General features: G+C 37.2%; 3 protein-coding genes across 3 annotated transcripts; 2 read left to right on the top strand and 1 right to left on the bottom strand.

The window, feature by feature from the left end:
* The first annotated feature begins 47 nt into the window (after nt 1–47).
* On the top strand, nt 48–7,167 carry LOC131775335 (prohibitin-2). The gene is made up of 11 exons (XM_059091438.2): nt 48–192; nt 947–1,028; nt 1,713–1,792; nt 2,587–2,711; nt 4,068–4,127; nt 4,532–4,606; nt 4,791–4,845; nt 5,022–5,125; nt 5,533–5,610; nt 6,288–6,367; nt 6,994–7,167. Exons 1-11 carry the CDS (start codon nt 66–68, stop codon nt 7,022–7,024), a joined length of 897 nt encoding a protein of 298 aa, XP_058947421.2. The 5' UTR covers nt 48–65; the 3' UTR covers nt 7,025–7,167.
* Nucleotides 7,168–8,085: 918 nt separating this feature from the next.
* Nucleotides 8,086–12,609, bottom strand: LOC131775382 (kelch-like protein 17). Its single transcript, XM_059091479.2, has 3 exons — nt 11,083–12,609; nt 9,827–10,014; nt 8,086–9,357 (listed from the first exon to the last, which is right to left on the bottom strand). The coding sequence occupies exons 1-3, from the start codon at nt 12,354–12,356 to the stop codon at nt 9,080–9,082; spliced, it is 1,740 nt and encodes a 579-aa protein (XP_058947462.1). The 5' UTR covers nt 12,357–12,609; the 3' UTR covers nt 8,086–9,079.
* A 91-nt stretch (nt 12,610–12,700) lies between these two features.
* LOC131775383 (bifunctional arginine demethylase and lysyl-hydroxylase PSR) lies at nt 12,701–21,107 on the top strand. The gene is made up of 10 exons (XM_059091480.2): nt 12,701–12,998; nt 13,084–13,256; nt 13,800–13,852; nt 14,458–14,802; nt 16,141–16,326; nt 16,687–16,922; nt 17,792–18,005; nt 18,498–18,580; nt 19,218–19,348; nt 20,118–21,107. The coding sequence occupies exons 3-10, from the start codon at nt 13,810–13,812 to the stop codon at nt 20,356–20,358; spliced, it is 1,479 nt and encodes a 492-aa protein (XP_058947463.2). The 5' UTR covers nt 12,701–12,998; nt 13,084–13,256; nt 13,800–13,809; the 3' UTR covers nt 20,359–21,107.
* Nucleotides 21,108–21,245: the final 138 nt, after the last annotated feature.

Below are 21,245 nucleotides of genomic sequence, written 5' to 3' on the forward strand. Positions count from 1 at the left end.
CTTAGTAACCTTTCTTTTTTCTTACGTCAGATCTGAAAGGTATTGCTACACGTGAGGAAGGCAAGATGGCAGACAAGTTCACCGAGTTTGCTGGACGCATGGGAAAAGCTCCGAAAGGAGTTGGAACTGGCTTAAAATTTTTAGTCGCCGCCGCAGCAGCTGCATATGGAATCAAGGAGTCTGTTTACACAGGTATAGTTTTAATGCAGTTTTAATGACTCGCGAGAGACAAGATCACTTTTTAGCACACGATATGGTATTCCTTTCCACGAATACACGATCAAGCTTTCTAATTCACGATTGTATTCGTTACTGTCCTGTCGTGAATTGAGTCTATTTGGCTCAAGTTGTTCTTCGCGTAGCTTTTCTGTACATATTTTTTATTCCTTTTTTACATCGATCAAATTGCTTTTATTCCTTTTTTTCTATACTATGCCTGTCTTATGTAATTTTTAATTTGTACATAGACAATAAATTGTGCATACTTTTCTACATCAATTTTTTTTTATCTCATCACTATTTTACAACTTTTAAGTGTTTCATTTTGTCTTAAACTGACTGTGGTTAGAATCGTTGGACTTTTTTCATTCCGGTCATGAAGAGTACACCAAATTACCAAATTTCAAATTTCAACCACCCCTTCTCCCCTCCCCACCCCCCCCCCTTCCATTCTTACCAGACGTTGATCCCATTTTGTTTCCTCTGTGTCGAAATGTTGGAAAAAAGTGGGAAGGAAGTCAAGAGATGTCAAATAAGTGAAATCAATTTGGATTCTCCTTACTGTGTGACAAACATTTCCTTCTAGTTATAGATCTACAAAATTCAGTGTTAGATCTGTGAAGGAGTATTCCTAGTTAGAGAGATGATAGATGTTATCTGACTTTATTAATTAATGTGGTAATTGGTTCAACACATGCAAATTATCTTTTGAACTATCTTTTGGCAGTTGAGGGTGGTCACAGGGCCATTATATTCAGCAGAATTGGAGGAATCCAAAATAACATTTATACTGAAGGCCTTCACATCAGGTAGATTTTTTTTTTTGTTATCTATTCAACAAAACTCAAAGCCCAGCCTTTTTTAAAGTTGTCAAAGTAATCAATTGGTCACCAGAAATAAAGGTTGAATGGTCATAATTTGTTAAAAAATTATTAACATCATTCAGCACTGATCACATTGCTTGTTTTGAAATAAGAAATATGTTTAGCAATCATGTTTGAATGTGAAAATAAAGGCTAGAAGATAGCTCCATCCTGACCTTTCAGGTGCAGTTAATCATTATCGAAGGATAATAAACTTTGATAGGCCAGGTCATGGTGACATCAGATGATTTTACAAATACAGTGTATATCTTGGATGACTCAATGGGAAAGCTGTTTGACAGCAGATTCTGACCCCCCCTCCCCTCTTCCTCCCTAAGGGAACAGTATTTAATAAAATGTGCCGAATAAGGCTTTCAAAAACCAACCAATCTCAGCTTAGGTTATGTAAATCTAGTCAAACCTTATCATAGTTGAAATGTCATAATTCACTTCATAGGAGCTTTCATCCTGCAACAATGTAGAGGGCACATTTACATTTTTATTGCAATTCCTTTTTTTGTGGGGTTAACCCAGCAGTTCTATACGTGTAAAGCTTGTTAGGCTGTAGTCTGAGACAGTCAATAACATGTGCAACTCATCAGTGCTTTTGTTTATCTTCGTATTCTACAGGATACCATGGTTTCAGTACCCCATCATTTATGACATCAGGTCAAAACCAAGGAAGATTATTTCTCCAACTGGGAGCAAAGGTTCATAGAAGTTCATCAGTGTTTTTTTCAATGTTCCAATATTAACAAATTATGAATAATGCTTGATGAACATACAAATTTCAACATTAAGTAAACCAATATACATACTGAATATGTATCCTTAGGAAAGAAACACTATTATAGAGAAAGATGTTCTTTGTCTTGTCACAAGCGAGGGACAAAGAAAAAATTCTGAGTCCCCACGAGGAATCGAACCTCAGACACTCAGATTCCGCATTCCTACGCTCTACCACTGAGCCATGGAGATGCCACAGTGAGCTAGGTCTATTATGAAGTTCATATGACGTGCATCCTGCATACTGCTAGGATCAGCGACGTCAATGGCATAATGTTTGTCACCTCATGGGGACTCAGAATTTTTTTTCTTTGTCCCTGCACGCTCGTGACAAGACAAAGAACATCTTTCTCCATTTCTTCACCTTGCTCAAAACTTACCATCTCTCTTATTTCTATCTAAAAACACAATCATGTTTATTTTGATGTTGTGATGTTTATTTTTTTAATTTTTTTGATTTGTTTGTTTGTTTATTTTGCCATTTTTAAAATTATTATACATCAGTAGAAACAAAAGAAACAACATATTCATCAATATGGCTGAAAATTTAACATGTAGCAAAGAAACATATGGAGAAACCAAGAGGCTTATGTGAGTTATAAGCTGACCTTGTATTGTACCAGGTTTAAGAGGAGAGATCTCACTCTTAATTGAAAAGAGGGCCATGGAAATGTTTCTGATTTTTGTTGCTTATTACTTGTTTTTTGTCATTGTTTAGATCTCCAGATGGTTAACATTGGCCTTCGAGTGCTTGCCCGTCCTCAAGCAACTATGCTTCCTGACATGTACAGAAAATTGGGGTTGGACTTTGATGAAAGAGTTTTACCTTCAATCATGAATGAGGTGCATAGTTCATGTAACTAATTGGTATTAAATATCAATTTCTTCCTGGAAAAATATATGTAGCATTTGACATTTCCAATTTTTGCTATTTAAGTTCACATGTGGTGTTGGTGTAATTAAGATGAAATAAAATAAAAGATGATCAAAGAGGTATTTTTATCTATGCACCGGATTACATGGTACTGCACAAAGGTAAATTGACAGCTCCTCAAAACTCAATCCTTGATACTCCTTTCTTGATTGTCAATCCTGGATTCTCAAGAATTTCAAGGAAAGGGGATTGAGTCGAGTTTTGAAAAGTGTAATTAGAGTTTCAAAACACTTGAAATGAGTTTCAAGGACCTCGAAATGAAGAAGCAAAGGAAATTTTGTGCAATTAACTTTTCATGCAACTTGAAGCTTCTTACCTTTTGTCATATTTGCAGGATTAAAAACCTTACAGCATGCATTTTAATTTTGCTGAAGTGGCAAAAAATTGTTCAAACTAGTTCCGATGTTTTTAACAATAACTTTGCAAATTATTATCACTGTATACATGACCCTCTTCATTGTGTTAACTGAACATTATTCATCCTGCACAATTTTAGTTTTCTGAATGTTACTTTAATTACCAAGTTTGACTTCAGAGCCTGACACAAATCCAAAAAAAGTACTTGCTTCAAGAAAGCAACACCTGCAACATTTACATTAGCTATTGCCTGCACCAAGTGTTTATATTTAACATCATAGAATAGCCTCATTGCTAAGTTCTGCAACATATTACAACTTTCTTTCTATTTTACAATTTCCCTTTCATCTTGAACAGTTTTCAGAGTTTTTGCTATGTGGCTAGAAATGAACACTAGTTGAGAAAATGTGGTTAACAAACTTGTTTATTGATGCATAATTGTCTGCAAAACAAGACTGTGGTGTCATGGCGACTAGCAATCATAATGTGCAAATGGTTAAAATTTTCCTGATAAAATCTTTACATTTCTGAGAAACTTTCTGTTATATTTTGGAAATAAGCTTAATAGGTTGGGGTTTTTTTGCTTCTGAATTGGATAATTTTGTCACAGCCTCAAAACCAGAGCCTTGATTCTTGATCCTCAAATTCCAGGTAGTTTTGAGTATTAAGGATTGAGTTTCAAGTCGAGACTGTCGACTTACTTTTAAGCAGTAGGCATAGCAATCTTGAGGATTATCCAAAAGATTGAGCGAGAGATAAAATAATGTGGACATATTCATTTGGAAGGATTGAGTTGTAAAGACTGGAATCAGTAAATTTTAGGAAGCACAATCTATTATTTATATTATTAATTAAAAATTAATGTTATTTTTTACCTAATATTGGTGTTTGTTTCTTTTATTATGTAGGTTTTGAAGAGTGTTGTGGCTCAGTTTAATGCTTCACAGCTTATCACAATGCGTCAAGAGGTATGTTACATCATTGCATTTTTTATATCTCAGAAGTTAGGTTATGACAATTTTTATCTCAAGAACAGTGTTAACTTGTGTTATGTTCCAACTTGCAATTCCAATGCTACATGTATCTGAGAAACATTAATTAAAAATTAATTAATATCTTTGGAAATTAAAGTGACAAGAAAAATAAAGTCCAGAAACCAGTTTAGATAAGCACAGAAATATTTAAATGATAGTCTGCTTGAATTCAAAGTCTCAAGCTTTCCATGAAGCATCTTTGCATGTGCATTTAGTAGTTGTGGTATATTACTGTACACCACTTATTAGTGATAAAGGAAACATGAAGGGTTGTAAAATTAGTATGAGTGAAAAGAATATGTACATGTTCCTTCTTGTTGCTTCTTTTTCACATATAGGTCAGTCTGTTAATCAGAAGGCAGTTGACTGATCGTGCTAAGGATTTCTTCATTATTTTGGATGATGTGTCTATTGTAAGTCTATTATCCCCCATCTACTGTGTTTTCACAAACATCACAAGTTTGTGTGTGCTTGTATTTCTGCAAACTATTGACATTTTCTGCAGGACAGTGGTACCATGCCTTGTTTATTAAATTTAAAACTATGGTTTGCAAATGTCTTTCTTGTAAGGCTAATGCTCTCCTTTAAATTCTCCAGACTGACTTGAGTTTTGGCCGAGAGTACACAGCAGCTATTGAAGCAAAACAAGTCGGTGAGTACTAAAGAGAATTCAGAGGTTATGTTACACTGGATTGTTAAAAAAATGGATGACTTGTACACACTCTTCCTTGGATATTAAATCTTGAAATTTGTTTTGTGTGTTCTTTAACTGGCATTAAATGTACAGCAGAGTTTTGTCATTATAATTTTATTTCATTTTTTCTACAGCTCAGCAGGAAGCACAGCGAGCTCATTACCAGGTGGAAAAGGCAATACAGGAACGACAGCAAAAAATTGTACAGGCTGAAGGAGAGGCTAAGGCAGCCACTCTGATATCCTTTGATGTAGATTCTACATGTAGCCAAAATACATCTAGGAGTTCTGGTCCCATTTCATGTACAAATTTAAGAAAAATGAATGCATTACATATTATGTTAAAAATCAACTTCAAATCTCTCTTTTTGTGTTTAACATTTAAGGGAAATCTTGAGATTTTCACAAAATGAGAGAAAAAATTTGCAAGTTACATACATTTCAGGAGATAAATCTTACCTCATGCTGGCTCATAAATTCATTCATGAATTACACTTCCCTTTTTGCAAAATTCACACATCACCTACTAATTTGGCTGCAACCATGCATCACACAAAAAACTCTTTGCCACCCTCTATGTAGTACATAAAAATATGGACTGCATAACTGTGAGAGTCAATATTTGTTTATCCTTGACAATGTTCACCTTGGTAATGCTTTGAAGTCAAATCCAGGTTATTTGAAGCTGAGACGGATACGAGCAGCTCAAAATGTCTCAAACACGGTAGGGTTTTGTCTTGTGTCAACTTAGCTTTACAAATGTATTTTCCTTGGGGCTAAATTTCATCAGAGGATTCCCAGTTTTTAAACCTTTCAAGACAAAATGGGACAGGAAGGGGGGGGGGATGGGGGGAGGGTCTGATTCATTTTAATTCTCCAAAAATTAGGGGTTAAATTTTTAATTTTAGTACCCTTTCTTCTGGCCTAAATCAAAAGCAAAGCCCCTCCTCAAGCATGCTTTCCTTGTCTGTCCCCTTCTTAAAAGAAAAGCAGTTTCATTTTAACTATTTGGGAGAAGATAATTGTAGTTATTATTTTTTTTTTTTTAATTAACATGACCATACTTTTTTCATTTGTTTGGCAAATAACTATGAGTACCAACCATACTGCTATTGAAACTCTACAGTAGGATCAGCTTTGTACAGTAATATTGAATTAGATTAATTGCTTAAGTGTAAATATTATATTACACTTGGGACAACCACAAGTGTGTTATAATATGGGAAAAACCAAATCATACTTCTTGAAAAGGGGCCCCTTGTCCTCTCCCATCCTTTCTTATTTTACTGATTTCTTTTTTTTCTCCTTAATTCTTTGCATCTTTATTGACCCATATCTTGACATGGCCTTCATCATTCCACAGGCAGTTTGATTATTTTATATTTTACAATTAATTTGTAGATTTCAAACTCCCAAAATATGGTCTTCTTGGATGCTGGGGCATTGATGTTAAATGTCAGAGACACAGATGACATAGAAGAGTGAGTAATGGGTGTGCTGTGGTCTATGTAACTGTACTAAAACTGTATGGCAGAAATCATCAGTCACCAGCCATAAAGAAAAACCTAACCATTACTTAATTTCTCTTGCATACATTCTTTCCAATGCTTGATATTAAAAAGCTGTAATCCTTGCTGGTGAACTGCTGTTTACAGTGAGCAATTGCAGAAAAGAAGCTTGCAAAAAATTCAGGCTTTTATGGAGTTGGAACCTGTGCTTCCTGAATAATATTTGGGTGCTACTACCAACTGAGCTTGTTGTGAATAGGGCATGGTTTACAGGGTTATTCTTTCCTGTGGTGGAATCTGAAACAGTTTTTATTGTAATAAATTTCATTTGACCTGCAGATAAACAATCAAACTAGGTAATCTTTTTATGTTAGTTTCCAATGATTATAAATCCTCTAACTAAAGACCTTTCACAATGCTTGAGATGAATGTAATTTTTAAGTTGGATTGTGTGATTATTTGTTCTAAAGTGAGTTGTTTAGTTATTTGATCACTTATGTCCATAAAATATTTTTGTGTACTTGTAAATGTTCTATGTAATCTTTAATAACCTGTGTTTACAATTTAATACTCAAGCTGTTTCTTTGTTCTCATGTTAGCGACCTGCAAGGGAACTCAAAGAAGAAATGATCACAGACTAGTAAATGATGTTGAAGATCCATGATTTGCAAGCCCACCTGCTGGCCTCTGGTGACACAGATGTTGCTCAAATTATACTGCCTCCTGAAGTGTGACAGGGTTTCTAGTCCACTTCTTTGAATCTTTTTTTTTTTTTTTTTTTTTACATAAAAAAAGATTGAAAGGGCTTTAGTAGTGCTTCCTGATTTTCAGTAAAAATACATTTAAATGTGTGGAGGGACAGACGATAATTTTAATGTAACAGCAGTGTTGATATGTTATGTATGCAAAATGAACATGTATCTCAACCAATCCAAGGTATAATTGATTGAGAAATGTTCTTTTTCCACATTGGTGAGAATAAAATTCATTTTCAACATTATTTTTTCCTTTTATTGCACTGTTAACTGATTGTGCTGTAAATAGGCTTTTAACTTTCTTCTAATGAGGAAGTACCTGTCCTCAAATGTAACCATTTTTTTAACATCATCAAATCCTTCTTTAACTCCCTTGTCCCTAAGAGAACTTAAAGAGAACACTATGGAGAATGTGCACAGTGCACAGTGCACAGTGCACAGTGCACAGATGTCAGTGTGGAAAGGGTTCAGGCCCTTTAACCCTTTACCTCCCACATCAAATTTGTAATTCTACTTACTGTCAACCATACGATTTTTATAATGTCAGTTCAGAGAATTTAGTATTGGGTCAACCAATTATTCCCAAGTTAATATTTTTCTTTATTCTCATCACTTATCTAGTTGATATTTTATTGATACTGTAAGGAGAAATTCTGTCGTGGTCACTCATGGGAGTTAAAGGGTTGATGACATTTCTTTGATTGTTAGAAAAATATATCCTTTCATGTCAGAAACCCATAAAAGAAAAATTTGCTGCTTTGAAATGTTGCTAAAATTTTCCTTCGAGAGGGAAGAATGGCTAGAAGATGTACAGATGTTCCCCTTGTTCCTTTTTTTTTTTTTTTTTTTTTTAACAATTTTCAACCCAGACAGTCTCAGACTTAATTAGCAAATGCACATAAAATAAAAATACCAATTCATAATTGATTAACTTTATTAGATACAAGAACTTTGTACATTCAATTTCTAAATCAATGCAACATAAAAAGCAATCAACTCATCTACAGTGACAACTGTCATATCACATGGTCCAACAAGTACAACAGAATGAAAAGTTTGCATGCATTTAATAACAAATACTGAAAAGTCCAAATTCAAAATCTTACAAAACAAACTAATTGCAACTCAATATCAAAGAAGTAATCTGCATGAGAATGCATATTCAGAAGATATTTGTTTAATTGTAGCTGCAATACTTAAACTGCAGTATATGTTTAAATACCCCAAAACACACAAAATGTTGATATGTAATTTTCTCTGATATTAGATGATGAATTTTGCAGAAAACACAAAACAAGGCTACATGAAAGTTTACTAGAATACAGAACAAAGGACGCATCAATGTGCTATTAAGGATTGAATGTGCATTGTAATATTTACAATAACAAGTAGCAAATTGATCTTCACAAGTGATTTGCACTAAAATTTATTTTATAAAAGTAATTCTGAAAAAACTCGAGCTTCTGTAAGGATTGACCCTGTGATAATTTTCAGTCACCAACTGGAGACAGGTCTCGATATACTAGAGCCAAATAGCAAGCTACGTCTCTGAAGTGTAACTTGACGACACTGTTCTTCATGTATATTACAGAATGTACTTCTCTAACTCTTCAAATATACATGGCAGTCAATGGTCTTCATTGCAGTCATTGTTTGGTCTCACTACACATCTCTCTGGTTCCCTATCATGAAGCAGCCTGTGGTGGGGTAGAGAGTGCTTTGCAAGACATTAGACCAAACAGTTACATAAGAGACTTGTAAGTCAAAGTCATTGAAACAGTTTTACACCTCTGCAGAATAACTTAATTTTCACATATGTACAGGTGGTACAAATTTACCACTTTATTCAACAACTTAAAAAATTATATTAATTAAAATGATTTATTATTAAGTCACTCAATAAACTTTTAATGTCCAAGGAGTATAAGCTTCAGAGCAGCAAAACATGAGCCACAGTCACTCCAACACTGCTTCTCCTTGTGCTCATGGAGACAACTGATGTCCACTTGTTTGTTTCTGGGTCATACTTCTCAATACTGTTAAGACTGGAGCTGCCATCATTACCTCCCACTGCAAACAATATGCTGTCAATCACTGCCACATCATGGGTGCTGCGGCGAATACTCATAGGGGCCAGGCAAGTCCATGCATCAGCAACAGGTTCATAGCGCTCCATTGTGTTCAAACAAGATGCTCCATCATTACCACCTATGGCAAGAGAGGTGTAATAGAGAATTCTTAAATAATGGCACTTCATTAAATACTATATTTGTTGAGTTCCTGTAGCATTGATGACATGGTTTGCAATTGAAATAGACAACATGGCAGAGTATTAAAAAACAAACAAACACATTTGGAGGTTTAGTTTGATCAAACTAGTTTATAAAGTAAATTGGCCATTGTACAGAGTTTTTAAAGCTGACATTTTGAATGTAAGCCCTTTGCCAGAGTGAATGGATGATGACCACCTAAAGCTTGTGCTGAGACCAAGACAAAGAAAAAAGGGAAATTTAAAACAGACCCTGGGGGATGACCATTTTGTACACCAGTTCATCCCACTTACAGTAAGTTTTAAACTAAGACTAAGCACAGGAAACGTTACATCAGACTACAAACAGCTGCAGCTCAAAGAGCCAGAAAAGGAAGACTCCAATTCAATTTGCACTTTGTAACTTACCAACAACATACAGCATGTCATTCAGTACAGCCACACCAGCACTGCTTCTTCTGCTGGCCATACTGGCAACTATTCTCCATGTGTTGGTCATGGGGTCAAAGCACTCCACTGTGTTTAGGTGTGCACTGCCATCGTAGCCTCCTATGGCATAGATGATGCCATTCACTACACCCACGCGCACATACCGCCTGAGGGAAGAAAGTGTTTGAAGGTAAGAATCAAATGTGTACGTCACTCTCTATGATGTAGTTAAGCACTGTTTGCTGGCTGTGCAGCTAGAAGTTTTCTTAAATGACACTCATGTCAACAGACCTTATCTTATGTGCACTTTTTTTGGTTATATTTTTTGCATTACAGACTAGAAAATTTCTCAGAGACCCCTGGCGGAAGATTGGCAATCTGTCAGGGGAGCACAACCAAACAGGCAAAAAGGGGGCCTTGCAGTCCAAACTTGAGTCACATAGAATGTTAGACATGTTTTAGCTTGCCTATAGCTTGTCACTTGAGGAGATCTACACAGTACTGTGATGTCCTCAACTGGCAAAGCTCACCCAGGAGGCTACTGATGGCTTTAACCCTTTACCTCCCAAGATCTGTTTGTTAATTCTCCCCACTAACTGCTACACATTTCTTTGTAAATTGGTTATGAGAATTTGGTGTTAAATCAAACAAACAACTTCAACCTATCCCTTTTCTGGGATAATGTGTGGATATTACAGCGAGAAATGACATGTTAATAATAATAATAAATTATTACTTCTGGGATCTAAAGGATTAACACCTCTTGTGGCTGTTCTCAAGAGACATTCTCAAGAAAGGGCCATTCAAGTTAACAACACCTTTTTTTGGCCTCCAAGGACATCCACTCCAAGAAATTGACAGCAAAATATACAAGGTATATCAGTTCAGTATCAAGAGCATTTTAATTAATGTAAAACCCACTGAACTCCCAGAGTCCAATAGTAAAGTTCTGTAATGTTTTGTTCAGCTTGAGGAATTGAGCAGCTAGATTTTTTCAGTTGAACAATTTTAATTTGTGTTACATTCTTCATTCTTAACAATTTTTTTACCATTATGGTTTATTCACTGCTCTTTGGATTTTCACTACAAATAATGTTGTCGTGGTCAGATCACTTGAATTACCAATTTTGTAAAAAGTTGCATAATACATGCAAAAAAAAAAAAGATGTAAGATGGATATTTGGGGCTAGAAAGTAATTTTATTTGTACAAATATCCACCAAAAGAAGAAAATACCTTCGTGTGTTCATGGCTGCCACTGATGTCCACTGAGCTGTCAAAGGGTCAAATCTCTCAACACTATTCAAACAGGATGCTCCATCATAGCCACCAATGGCATAAATCAAACCATTTAAGACAGCAACACCCAGACAGCTACGACGCGTTCCCATTGATGGAACTGACAACCACTGATTACTCTGAGGACAGTAAGCTTCAACTGTGGCCAAGTCATTACTTCCATCATATCCACCAACAGCGTAAATTCTCCCACACACTGTCCCAACACCCACCCTGGCACGCTTGGTTGACATGGGAGTCACCATGCACCATCTGTCAATCCTGGGATCATAGCACTCACACTCACTATGAATGGCAAACAGACTGCCCCCTCCAATGGCAAACAAGATTGGTACTTGTCCTGTAGGCTTGCGGGAGACAGTTCTGGGGCTTTGAAGCACTGAGCGCTGCTCTGGTAAAAGGTGGTACTTCATCGCTTCGATGAGCAAGTCTTTGCAGTCTGGGGTATTTCGTATCAATTCTTCACTTTCAACGCGGGTCATTAAGCATTCTCTAGTCAGCAGGGGAAGCCTCACAAATGGTAACAGGTCTCTTACAAATTCCCTGCGATTGTCCACGTCGAACTTGACCCAGTTTATAACCGCATTGTACACTTGCTCCTCATTTTCTACGTTCACGTCACTGTTAGAGATGAGATCCAAGACTTGTTCGACAGAAAGGAGCATAAACTCCTCGGTTTGCGAGACTTGCAAAAAGTGCTGAAGGGCGAAACGATGCGAAGATTCCAATAAGTCCACGCAGGTATGAGTGTCAGCGAAAGCTCGAATACCAAGACAGTTTGAGGGATGAAGTTGATTCTTAAGAAATTCACAGCAAGCATCTTTTACGCTTGTTAGCTGTAATAAACTCGACGCGGGGAGCAAAGCTTGCACATTATCTTCGCTTACTTGAATGCGCGCGGTGTAAGCAAAGTCCACGAGTAATTCGATGGCATCAGCATCGACTCCTTGCAACGTTATATCTCTTTGCCTGCTTTCAATTAGCTCACTCGTAAACATGGCTTGAAAATATGGACTACATGACGCCAACACGAGTCGATGCGCGGCAATCCGCCGCTGAGGTTCACCAACGAGTAAGTTCACATCACACAGTTCGCACTTAGACCTCATTATTTTCATACAACAAAATGCTTCTTCCGTGTGCGTCGGCGAGAAATGCGATATGAACTCCACTCGCATCTCTTGGTGAGATGTCGCTCTAAATTGCTGCATATTCGTCCCTCCACTGGTTCTGAAAGATCGATATTTGTGAATCAGAAACGTTCGTGTTTCGAAACGCTCAGGAAAAGACTTCCTCGACACTTCTTTGTGCTAAAATGACAAGAAGTGTTTCGTTAATCTTCCTCACTAAGATTGCGCCGTGATCCCACAAGACAAACTGATCCTCAATCAAGGAAGCTTTGATTGATCTATTTATCGTTAGCCGCCGCACTATGAATTTTTTCATTCGTGCTACGCTCAGATCATTTCGATAGCGAACCAAGCGCCACAAGGGTAAACAAAGGATACATTTCTCTATTAGAACCCAGGAACTTTCTTTGCCCCCGGTCAATATGGCGAACCGTGTGATACAGACACAATATTTGTATTCATGATCACATGCTCGAACACGGACTATGATCTGATGTGTGCGTAGATGCGCAGGATACGTGTTAGGAATCTGAACTCGTAGTTAACTGTTGAGTCTTTCATTTTTAAAAAGGTGTCTAAGTGAATGGTGCAAATTTTCGGTCGTCTGCCAATTTTTTTTTCATCATGATAATTCATATAAAGGTGGTATGTCACAGAATCGAGGCGAGGTCATCGAAGGATCTTTAAGACGAAATTAATTCTCGGAAAGGTTTGAATTATCAGGTAATTTAACCAAAATTTTACAACACAAGAGATAAAAATGAAAATTTCGCATTCATTCCTCTTTTTAAAACGTCGAGTTTTACAGATTTGTTGATTCAGCCTGTGAGCTGTGTTTGGACAACAAGAATGGTGGAAACAAAAACAGGTGTCTTTGGTTCCTATCGAGTGCGGAGAACTGATCAAGCCTCTATCATAAAATATCGCAAAGAGCAATAAGGAAAAAGTTACAGAAAAAAGCGTTAAACCTCGCTCGGCATTGTAAGTATAACCTCTATTTTCATGATCTTGAGAACAAAAGAAAACTTGATATATCGACAATAATTAGAGCTGCTTAAACTATACAGTTATATAGTTGGTAGGGGAGATGTTAATTTTAATGTATTGCTTCACTCAACTTTGAGACTCGATAGTGATCAGCATTTGGAGTATACCTAGCGTCTTAAGAATAAAAGTCGGCTATACTGGCGGTCTACCGCCGCCTGTAAAGGTTTCTGTTAGGTTTTCCCCTTACAGCCCCTTTTCTGGGCACAGCGGCCTCTCACACCATCGTTACGTAGCCGCCTATGCAGAAATTTATTGAAACCCCTGGATAAACTTAAATACTTTGTGATGAGTTCTACCATAGGCAAATAAGATCATTGCACTGAGGTTTTATGACTGTGGTTTAACCCGCGTCAACTTACTTGTGATTCAGTGTTATGTTCCCAACTTGATATTTTGCGGTTTGAGTGGCCCAGGCATTTTCTTTTTAAATATTCCCCACATAGCAGAAACTAATTTTTTCTTTTATTTTGTTTTAAGGGAAATAAAGATGGCGTTAATATACACGATCATATTTCTGTTGTTTGTACCTGGTAAGATTGAATGGATTTGATAGCGTTAATAACACAGCCCTTATAACCTAATTATGTATCGAGGGAAAATTAGAATTTGTGATTATTTCGAGCTCAGATTATGGTAGATATTTAAATCAGCTTTTCCGATGTAAACGAACGATTTTCACAGAGATTCGTTTGACCAGTAGACTGTGACTCTGAATTGTCATTTTCACACCTATCATACTTCTGCGAGGTCGATGGAATTGTTCGAGTATCGTTCAGGAAAGGACAAAAAAATTTGCGTTTTGAGTGTGATAGACTAGTGGAAGGCTCCTTTGCCTCAGTGGTAAGGAACATCCGAAGTACCAATCGGAAGATTTTAGGTTCGACTCCTATCGGGAGTAATTGGAGTTCTTTTTATCCGAGTATGCCTGCATGTGTTATTCACTGAATACATCAGTCATCTTTCACTTGAGTACGCCATCTTCGAACATTTACATCATCAAGATTTTACCTGTTGGAACAGCAGCTACAATGAACTTGTATCAAACGTAAAAAGAGCTACTCAAGACGTCTGATTACCATACCTGTATTCTATTAAACAAATATCTCTATCATTTGTCATTTTTTTCCTTCTTTAGCCAGCCTTACAGACGGACTATTTGAAATATTACTTCCTAAAAATACGAGTTTATGGGTCGCAAATGGAAAGGCAAGGCGAGTCACCTTCGCATATGATCAGGGGGAGGTCGACAACTGGAATGTGGAACTTACGGACGGCAGAGATCATACTGCTCATGCGTACTCAACTGATATAATATTTCCGCAGAAAATTGGCGGAAAATTAGTTTATGTAAAGCAAGTACACGTGCCTGAGACCTTGAAAAGTGGCGAATACAAGGTGAAAATATGTGGATTGCTTAAAGATGGCAGGAAACTGTGTCAAAAGTCTGATGCGTTTCACATCGAAGGCGATCAAATGGAATGTAAGCATAACAATTTACATGCAGCTAATCAGAGTAAATGTTTGGATTTTAGAGTGAGTTTTTCTACGTGTTATCGTGAACATTGTTTAATTCATTTAGCCCACGACTCAGAGGAATTTGGTTGGTCGGGCGTATGTGGAAAATCCGCGGCACCCATCGGTCATGAATTAGCTGAGTTTGCGCAGCGGTCAAGCGCATGCAGGTTCTTAAGATAGACGCTGTGTATTTGATTCAAGTTCGAGTGTTTACGGGCTTAACACTGAATTTTAAATTCACCATACTCTGGTGTTGCTTCTTCAAACTGGCTCTCATTTAAAAGACTTGAAGCTGTGATCACGATGGTATTCTATAAATACCAGTCATTGCAATTAGAATACGATCATTTTGTGTGGTTGATGGGTATTATCGAGTTTAAAAATGGCTTGATGACTCGCTATCAAATTAGAAATACATTTTTCAAGCCATACTAAATCGAGAGTCATCTTTTTTAAATGTGTGAGATTAAGATGATGAGCACTTAGAGATAGAAAAAAACATTTAAGGTCTTATCCTAAAGCGCTGACGAGGAGAATTTGTCAGACAATCGAGAGCTTTTTTAGTCGCTGATCATTTCCTTATATTTTTGTGATCTAAATGTTTGATTAAGGGTTGATATTGTAGGGGGAAATAAGATATTCGTCACTCTTACGGGTCAAAAGGGTTAATGAAATGAGCGTAAGAGAGAAGGGATGAGTTGGTCCTCGGCTGTGTACGATCCCATCTGATTCACTTTCAAGAAAAGGGGAAACTAACTGATAACAGAATTACCAGTCAGGCCCTCAAATGTCAATGAGACACAACTGAGGGATTGCACCATAAGAACACCTTACCTATCTCCTTCATCATCATCATCATTCATCATTTATTAGCCACTTCAGATGTAATATCTATGCAGGTTTAACAGTATGGAGTGGCGAAGAGACCTCCAAAAAAACCAGGCGGCTTATGGGGGAGGCCACTTTGGTTGTAGATGAGTTGTGGATGTGGATGTGCGGCTTGGCCAATTCGGACTCATTTCATTAAAAAAAATCAATCATCTCTATCTAAAGTAAAAGTAAACAGCTAGTCAAACTAGTAATCGATGTTGGGAAAGAATTCCAAATTTTAGGACATTGGTAGAGTATTGTAAATTGTTTAAGACTAGTACGACAAGTTCCTACTTTAAGTCAGGTTCGTGGATTTGCTTATGATTGCAAACGGCTTTGTCTACAAAAAAGAATGAGTGAAACTATAACGGAGAAGAAAGTAAATTAATAAGTTCTGAACTAAAACCGTTATTTCTTCCTTCCTTGTTCAAAGCTTCGCGTAACAAAGATGACCTTCAGCCGCACGAAAAGAGATTTAGATCCAGACTGAGCGCTTTTGAAGATTATTTGCGGAAACTGGACGTAGTGGACATCTGGCCGATACACGAAACACATTGTACTATCCCAAAGATACATAAACCCAGCAAAGAAGAGTTCACTGAGAAATGCATGAAACCAGGTACTGGTTGTAATTCATTTTCTTTGTCGCTGGTATTCGGTTGATTCTACAATTACAGAGGAGGTAAATTTGCACTACGCGATCGTTAAGTGATTTTACTTTAAGTTGTTAAAAGCGAAGGTTTTCCTCAAGGAGGGCTATTGCGCAGTGAGTTGCGGTTCAATAATCTTTTGCCACACAATGCTAACAAACTAAGTGCAACTTAGATTTATGTGAGTTTTCAAATTCCCCTTGATGTTATTGCGCGTTCAACTGATTCCTATTGTGTGATATAAAATAGCTTACCAATCATTTTACAGACAACTTGGGTATTGTGTGAATCTCCGATTTAAGTCTTGAGTAAGGAATGAACATTTGTAGGTCAGGCTTGTATTATAACGGGCATGATGGAAAACTGGAAAGCCATGGACAAGTGGCTGTTTGAGACATTCCAGCATGATCCTCGCATAGAGGACGGCGTGTATATTGGTCAGAGGCTAACCCCGGTGCCACTAACAAATTACGTGAAGTATCTGAAGGAGAGAGCCGCCAACGAGACTGCGCCGTGGGTTATCTTTATGTCAGATGTGTTTGATCTGTATCCTGAGCTGCGAGAGGTAAATTTTTGAGGGACGGTGTTTCTGGGGAGTGACGGATATAATTTATTAGCTTTCTTAAGTATGTATAATTTATAGATGTATTGCGTTTATTGAAGATGTAGCTGACCTTGTCGTATAGGAAAGTCATAAGAGCTCGTATCACATGCAGTATAATTTTCATTGTCTATACAGTGGCATTCAGTCGTCTGCTGCATCTACTACAAACAACACGAAAAATTTTGGAAGCGAAGTAGACTCTAACCCGCCTTATCACGTTTAATAATGGCAAAACTTGCAAACATTGGTGATTGATTCTTATGCCTGCCTACTCACACACTAGTTTCTTTAGCATGGGAAATATAAGAGAATTGTTGCTCTTCCTGTTGTGGCTGTTAATTTGTCGTAAGTAACCCGAAGATCGCTTTCATATTTACGTCTTTATCCACAGTTCACATATGTGATTTTCATATATTCACAGTTATTTATTTATCACCTCACGGGTTTATTTGGAACCAACATAGTGACCAGCTCTAAGTTGGCTTGTTAGCTCAATTGGTAAAGCACTGCACCGGTATCGCAGAGATCATGGATCCAAATCCCATACAGGCCTGAATTTTTTTTCAGGCCTTATTTTTACTACTGCTCCAGTAGCGTTCATCACTGCGAAGATTGATTTCATATTCACGTCTTTATCCGCAGTTCAAATATATGATTTTCTTATATTCACGGTTAGTTATCAACTCAGTTGATAATACTAAATCACCCTGTTACGCTCTCCCACCGACACTACACCACACTTTTTTTCAGAAACTCACCCCCTTTACTCCTACAATGGACTTTCTTTTCAAATTAGATTTTTAAATTTGTACTCTTTCTTGTCAATGCAGGACTACATCATCCCAGACTTCTTTGCGGAGTCAGATGACTTCATGAACAATGTGGATGAAGAGCTTCGCCTTGACTGGCGATGGATTATCATGGCTGCCAAACGGAGTGGCTCAGGATGGCACGTAGACCCTGCCAATACAACTGGCTGGTTGGCTCTGGTACAAGGGGCTAAATTATGGGGCATGTACCCTCCCTCGGTCTACCACATTCCAGGTAAGCGATGAGGAAAACTAAGTGGACAGCCCTATGTCTGACGAGTGAGAGAGGGTCGATGGCAGCTGAACCTTAGGATCTGCATGCTCTCTATTTCCTGACTCAGTGTAGTGCCAGGTATATATAGGGTGACCAGAAGATTTCGAAGAAGAATCAATGATGATCAATCTCGTTTTAGCGAAGCAACAACATTTGATAGTTTATTTTAAGATGCCTGCTAAAAATTTCTTCTTTAGAACTGCAGCCTTCCAAACCCCCTCCCAATCCTCGCTTTCGTTAAAATTTCGAGTTGTAAGAGATACAGAGGGACAGACCATAGGGAATGAGATTTTTGTCCACCTGTATGTACATGGCCGCTGAGGAGTCCAACGGGTTTGTGTGAAGTTTTGAGGGATCGCTAGGTTTTGTCCCCTTCAAAGAACAACAGATACTGGCCCAAAACTGTGCAAATAAAGGAGATTACCGCAAGCTTTAATTTTTTTAATCATATAGGTGTGAAGAATAATTACTACCAAAAAAGAGACTATGACATGGAGGATGCGTTTTACTGGTGGATTTACACCCGACCGTATTTGGTATGAACCTCGAGTTAATCTTTTAACTCCCAAGATCTGACGTTTCTTCTCCCCTCTTGCTGCTACACATTTCCTTCTTGATTAATTACGAGAATTTGGTATTAGACCAAGATAACAGCTTTTCCCTGATAAGCATGAGTATTCTTATAACCTGTGTGATGGATAATGTTGATATGTTATAGGGAGAAGTTACCGTGATGTTAATTACCACTGATAAGTTCTGTACAGATTTATTTTGAACTTAGACTGCAAACAGCTAATAAGTGGGTGATATCTAAAAGATTATGGTAAAATGTAAATGTAAAATGAATCTTGGAGATAACGTATATCGTTACATAACACAAAAGCTATGTTTCCCGAGTGAATTTTTTTTAACAGATCAGGGAAAAAAATAAGTAAAACAAAACAATTTGAAAGATTGGGAAAGTCAATGAATGGAAGATTCAGGATAGAAACACTAAAGGGCAAAAAAGAGACGATAGACCAAACAAAGGGCAAGAATACATGATACCACAGCATGAAAAAGGAACTATAGGCAAATCTTATCAATCGTACTCATCGTATCAAGTTTCAATGACAAATACCTTTGAATTTTGATCGTTTTCATGATCATGATCACAATCGTTATCGTTACCAGAAGGGCAACCTTCCCATAGAGTGCGTGCAGAAGCCAGGTGATATCGTGTTTATACCGACCGGATGGTGGCACAGTGTCCTCAATCTGGACGACACTGTTAGCGTTACGCAGAATTTTTGTAACAAATACAGGTGAGATCTATTACACCTATTTATGCGTTGCGTGCATGATTTGATTTGATAATTTAGACAATCTCGTTCACAGATTTTGAGCTTGGCACTAGATGTTGACGTGGATACTTTCGCCTACCACTGTTTTTCTCCGTTTAGTTTAGTTACTTTTTCTCGTGTTTAATCACGGAATTGGACTTTGGTCTAAAATATGACGTAGTACACCCAAATTTGATTTCACAAATAACATAACATGATTGCTTATGATTTGTTTGATTCTGCTATCGTTCTTTCGATGTTCGTTTGTGAGCGAAAATTATGATGATAATGACGATGATCATCATCATCATCAACGCTAAGTGCTTTGCGGCTCCATTTGACATCCTTTCAATCACCAACAAATCGCAACATTCGTGTAAAAAAGAATATATTTTTTTGTGAGCAGAAATTATGATTGTCACTTGATATTAAGGAACCAGCTGAGTATAAGTAGCGGGCGTTTATATTTGAAAGCTGCGGACAACAAGGAAAAAAGGATGCCTGCTGGGAATAGGCTGGTAAAATAATCCTTGAACGTGCGTTCTTGGATTTTAATTGTGCCATCTGTAGTGATCATAAAATTTGAATTTCGCCTTGTTTTTGATGAGCATCACACAGTGGGTTATAACTCTTTGTTGGAGCTATTTGTCAGCTCTTGAGGACAAAGATAATTGTGTTCATAGTGCGTCAAGTGATTTTTTAATTAAAAAGTCTAACCTGAATTTCATTATTTTCTGTTTTTAAAAACCAGTTTGAGAAACTGTCTCAGCGAACTTAAGGAACAGGCAGACAGTGATGGCGGCTTTATTGGCAGAACATTCGAACAGCTCAGGGAGTTATACGCTACGAAATATCCCCAGTATTTTGAACAGGAAGATCTGGATTTTGAGGCACCCGTCAAAGGACATGGACTCACTGAAGAGGACGAAAAGTCCAGAAGACTGCAAGTTTTGAAAGACTTCCTCGCAGGGAATACTAAAACTATTGTTTGAGGTTAAACTGAGTGTCTGAGGGGGAGAACTGTATATTCTTTACCTCTCAAAGTAATTCCTATATAAATATAAATTCGTCCAAATGTGCTTTGAAATTTTTAATCACATCGTGACATGTTACCAGGGCAACTGTATGTACTCCACTAAACTTTGAAAAAAATGCTCATGGGTGGCATTTGAAAGATAGCAGTTGCTGATACAGAATCTTTTGAAGAGATTTTCGAACAAACTGGGTTGGGACAACATCAATCTCCCCAGCTGATAAATCTTCCCAATTTAGATACTCTGAGAAAGTATAAACATTGTTTCACGCCTACAGCCTATACCCTGGTTGAAAAGTTTGAAAATCTAAAAACCAGAATTATCCGTTGTGAGCCATACTGAATATACCGGTCTGACATTCGGAATTATGGAGGAGAGTGGGAAGTGAAGTTAACTTTGACTCGCTATGAGCTCGCACACCTTTATATTTTCAACGACATTTTTCTTTTCAAGAACGTTTGGCTATTGGCAGGTGTTTCAATAGCAGAGGGTGAAAATAAACAAAACTTTACAAACTATCTAAAAGACAAGAGCTTTTTGCGACAGTTAGTTGACAATGACAACAAATGGTCATTTGTTTCCACTGAATCTTTTTGTAGTGCAGTGTATTAGTTGCATTACGCGCATGATAACTTGTGCTTCTCTGAAAAATCTCTCCAATCTTTATTCCATCCACTGACACGGTATTTGAATAAGTTTTTGGATAAAAGTATTAATTAAACAGAACGTTTGAAGTCTTTCTTATTATTCCTTTGATAGTTCACGCTTGATAGTGGATGTAATTGATTCGTTAATTAAGAGTACTTTGTTTTTTTTTTTTTTTAATTTTTTTTATCAAAGTCAGT

Source organism: Pocillopora verrucosa, chromosome 9 (assembly GCF_036669915.1).
Source record: "Pocillopora verrucosa isolate sample1 chromosome 9, ASM3666991v2, whole genome shotgun sequence".
Lineage (NCBI taxonomy): Eukaryota > Metazoa > Cnidaria > Anthozoa > Scleractinia > Pocilloporidae > Pocillopora > Pocillopora verrucosa.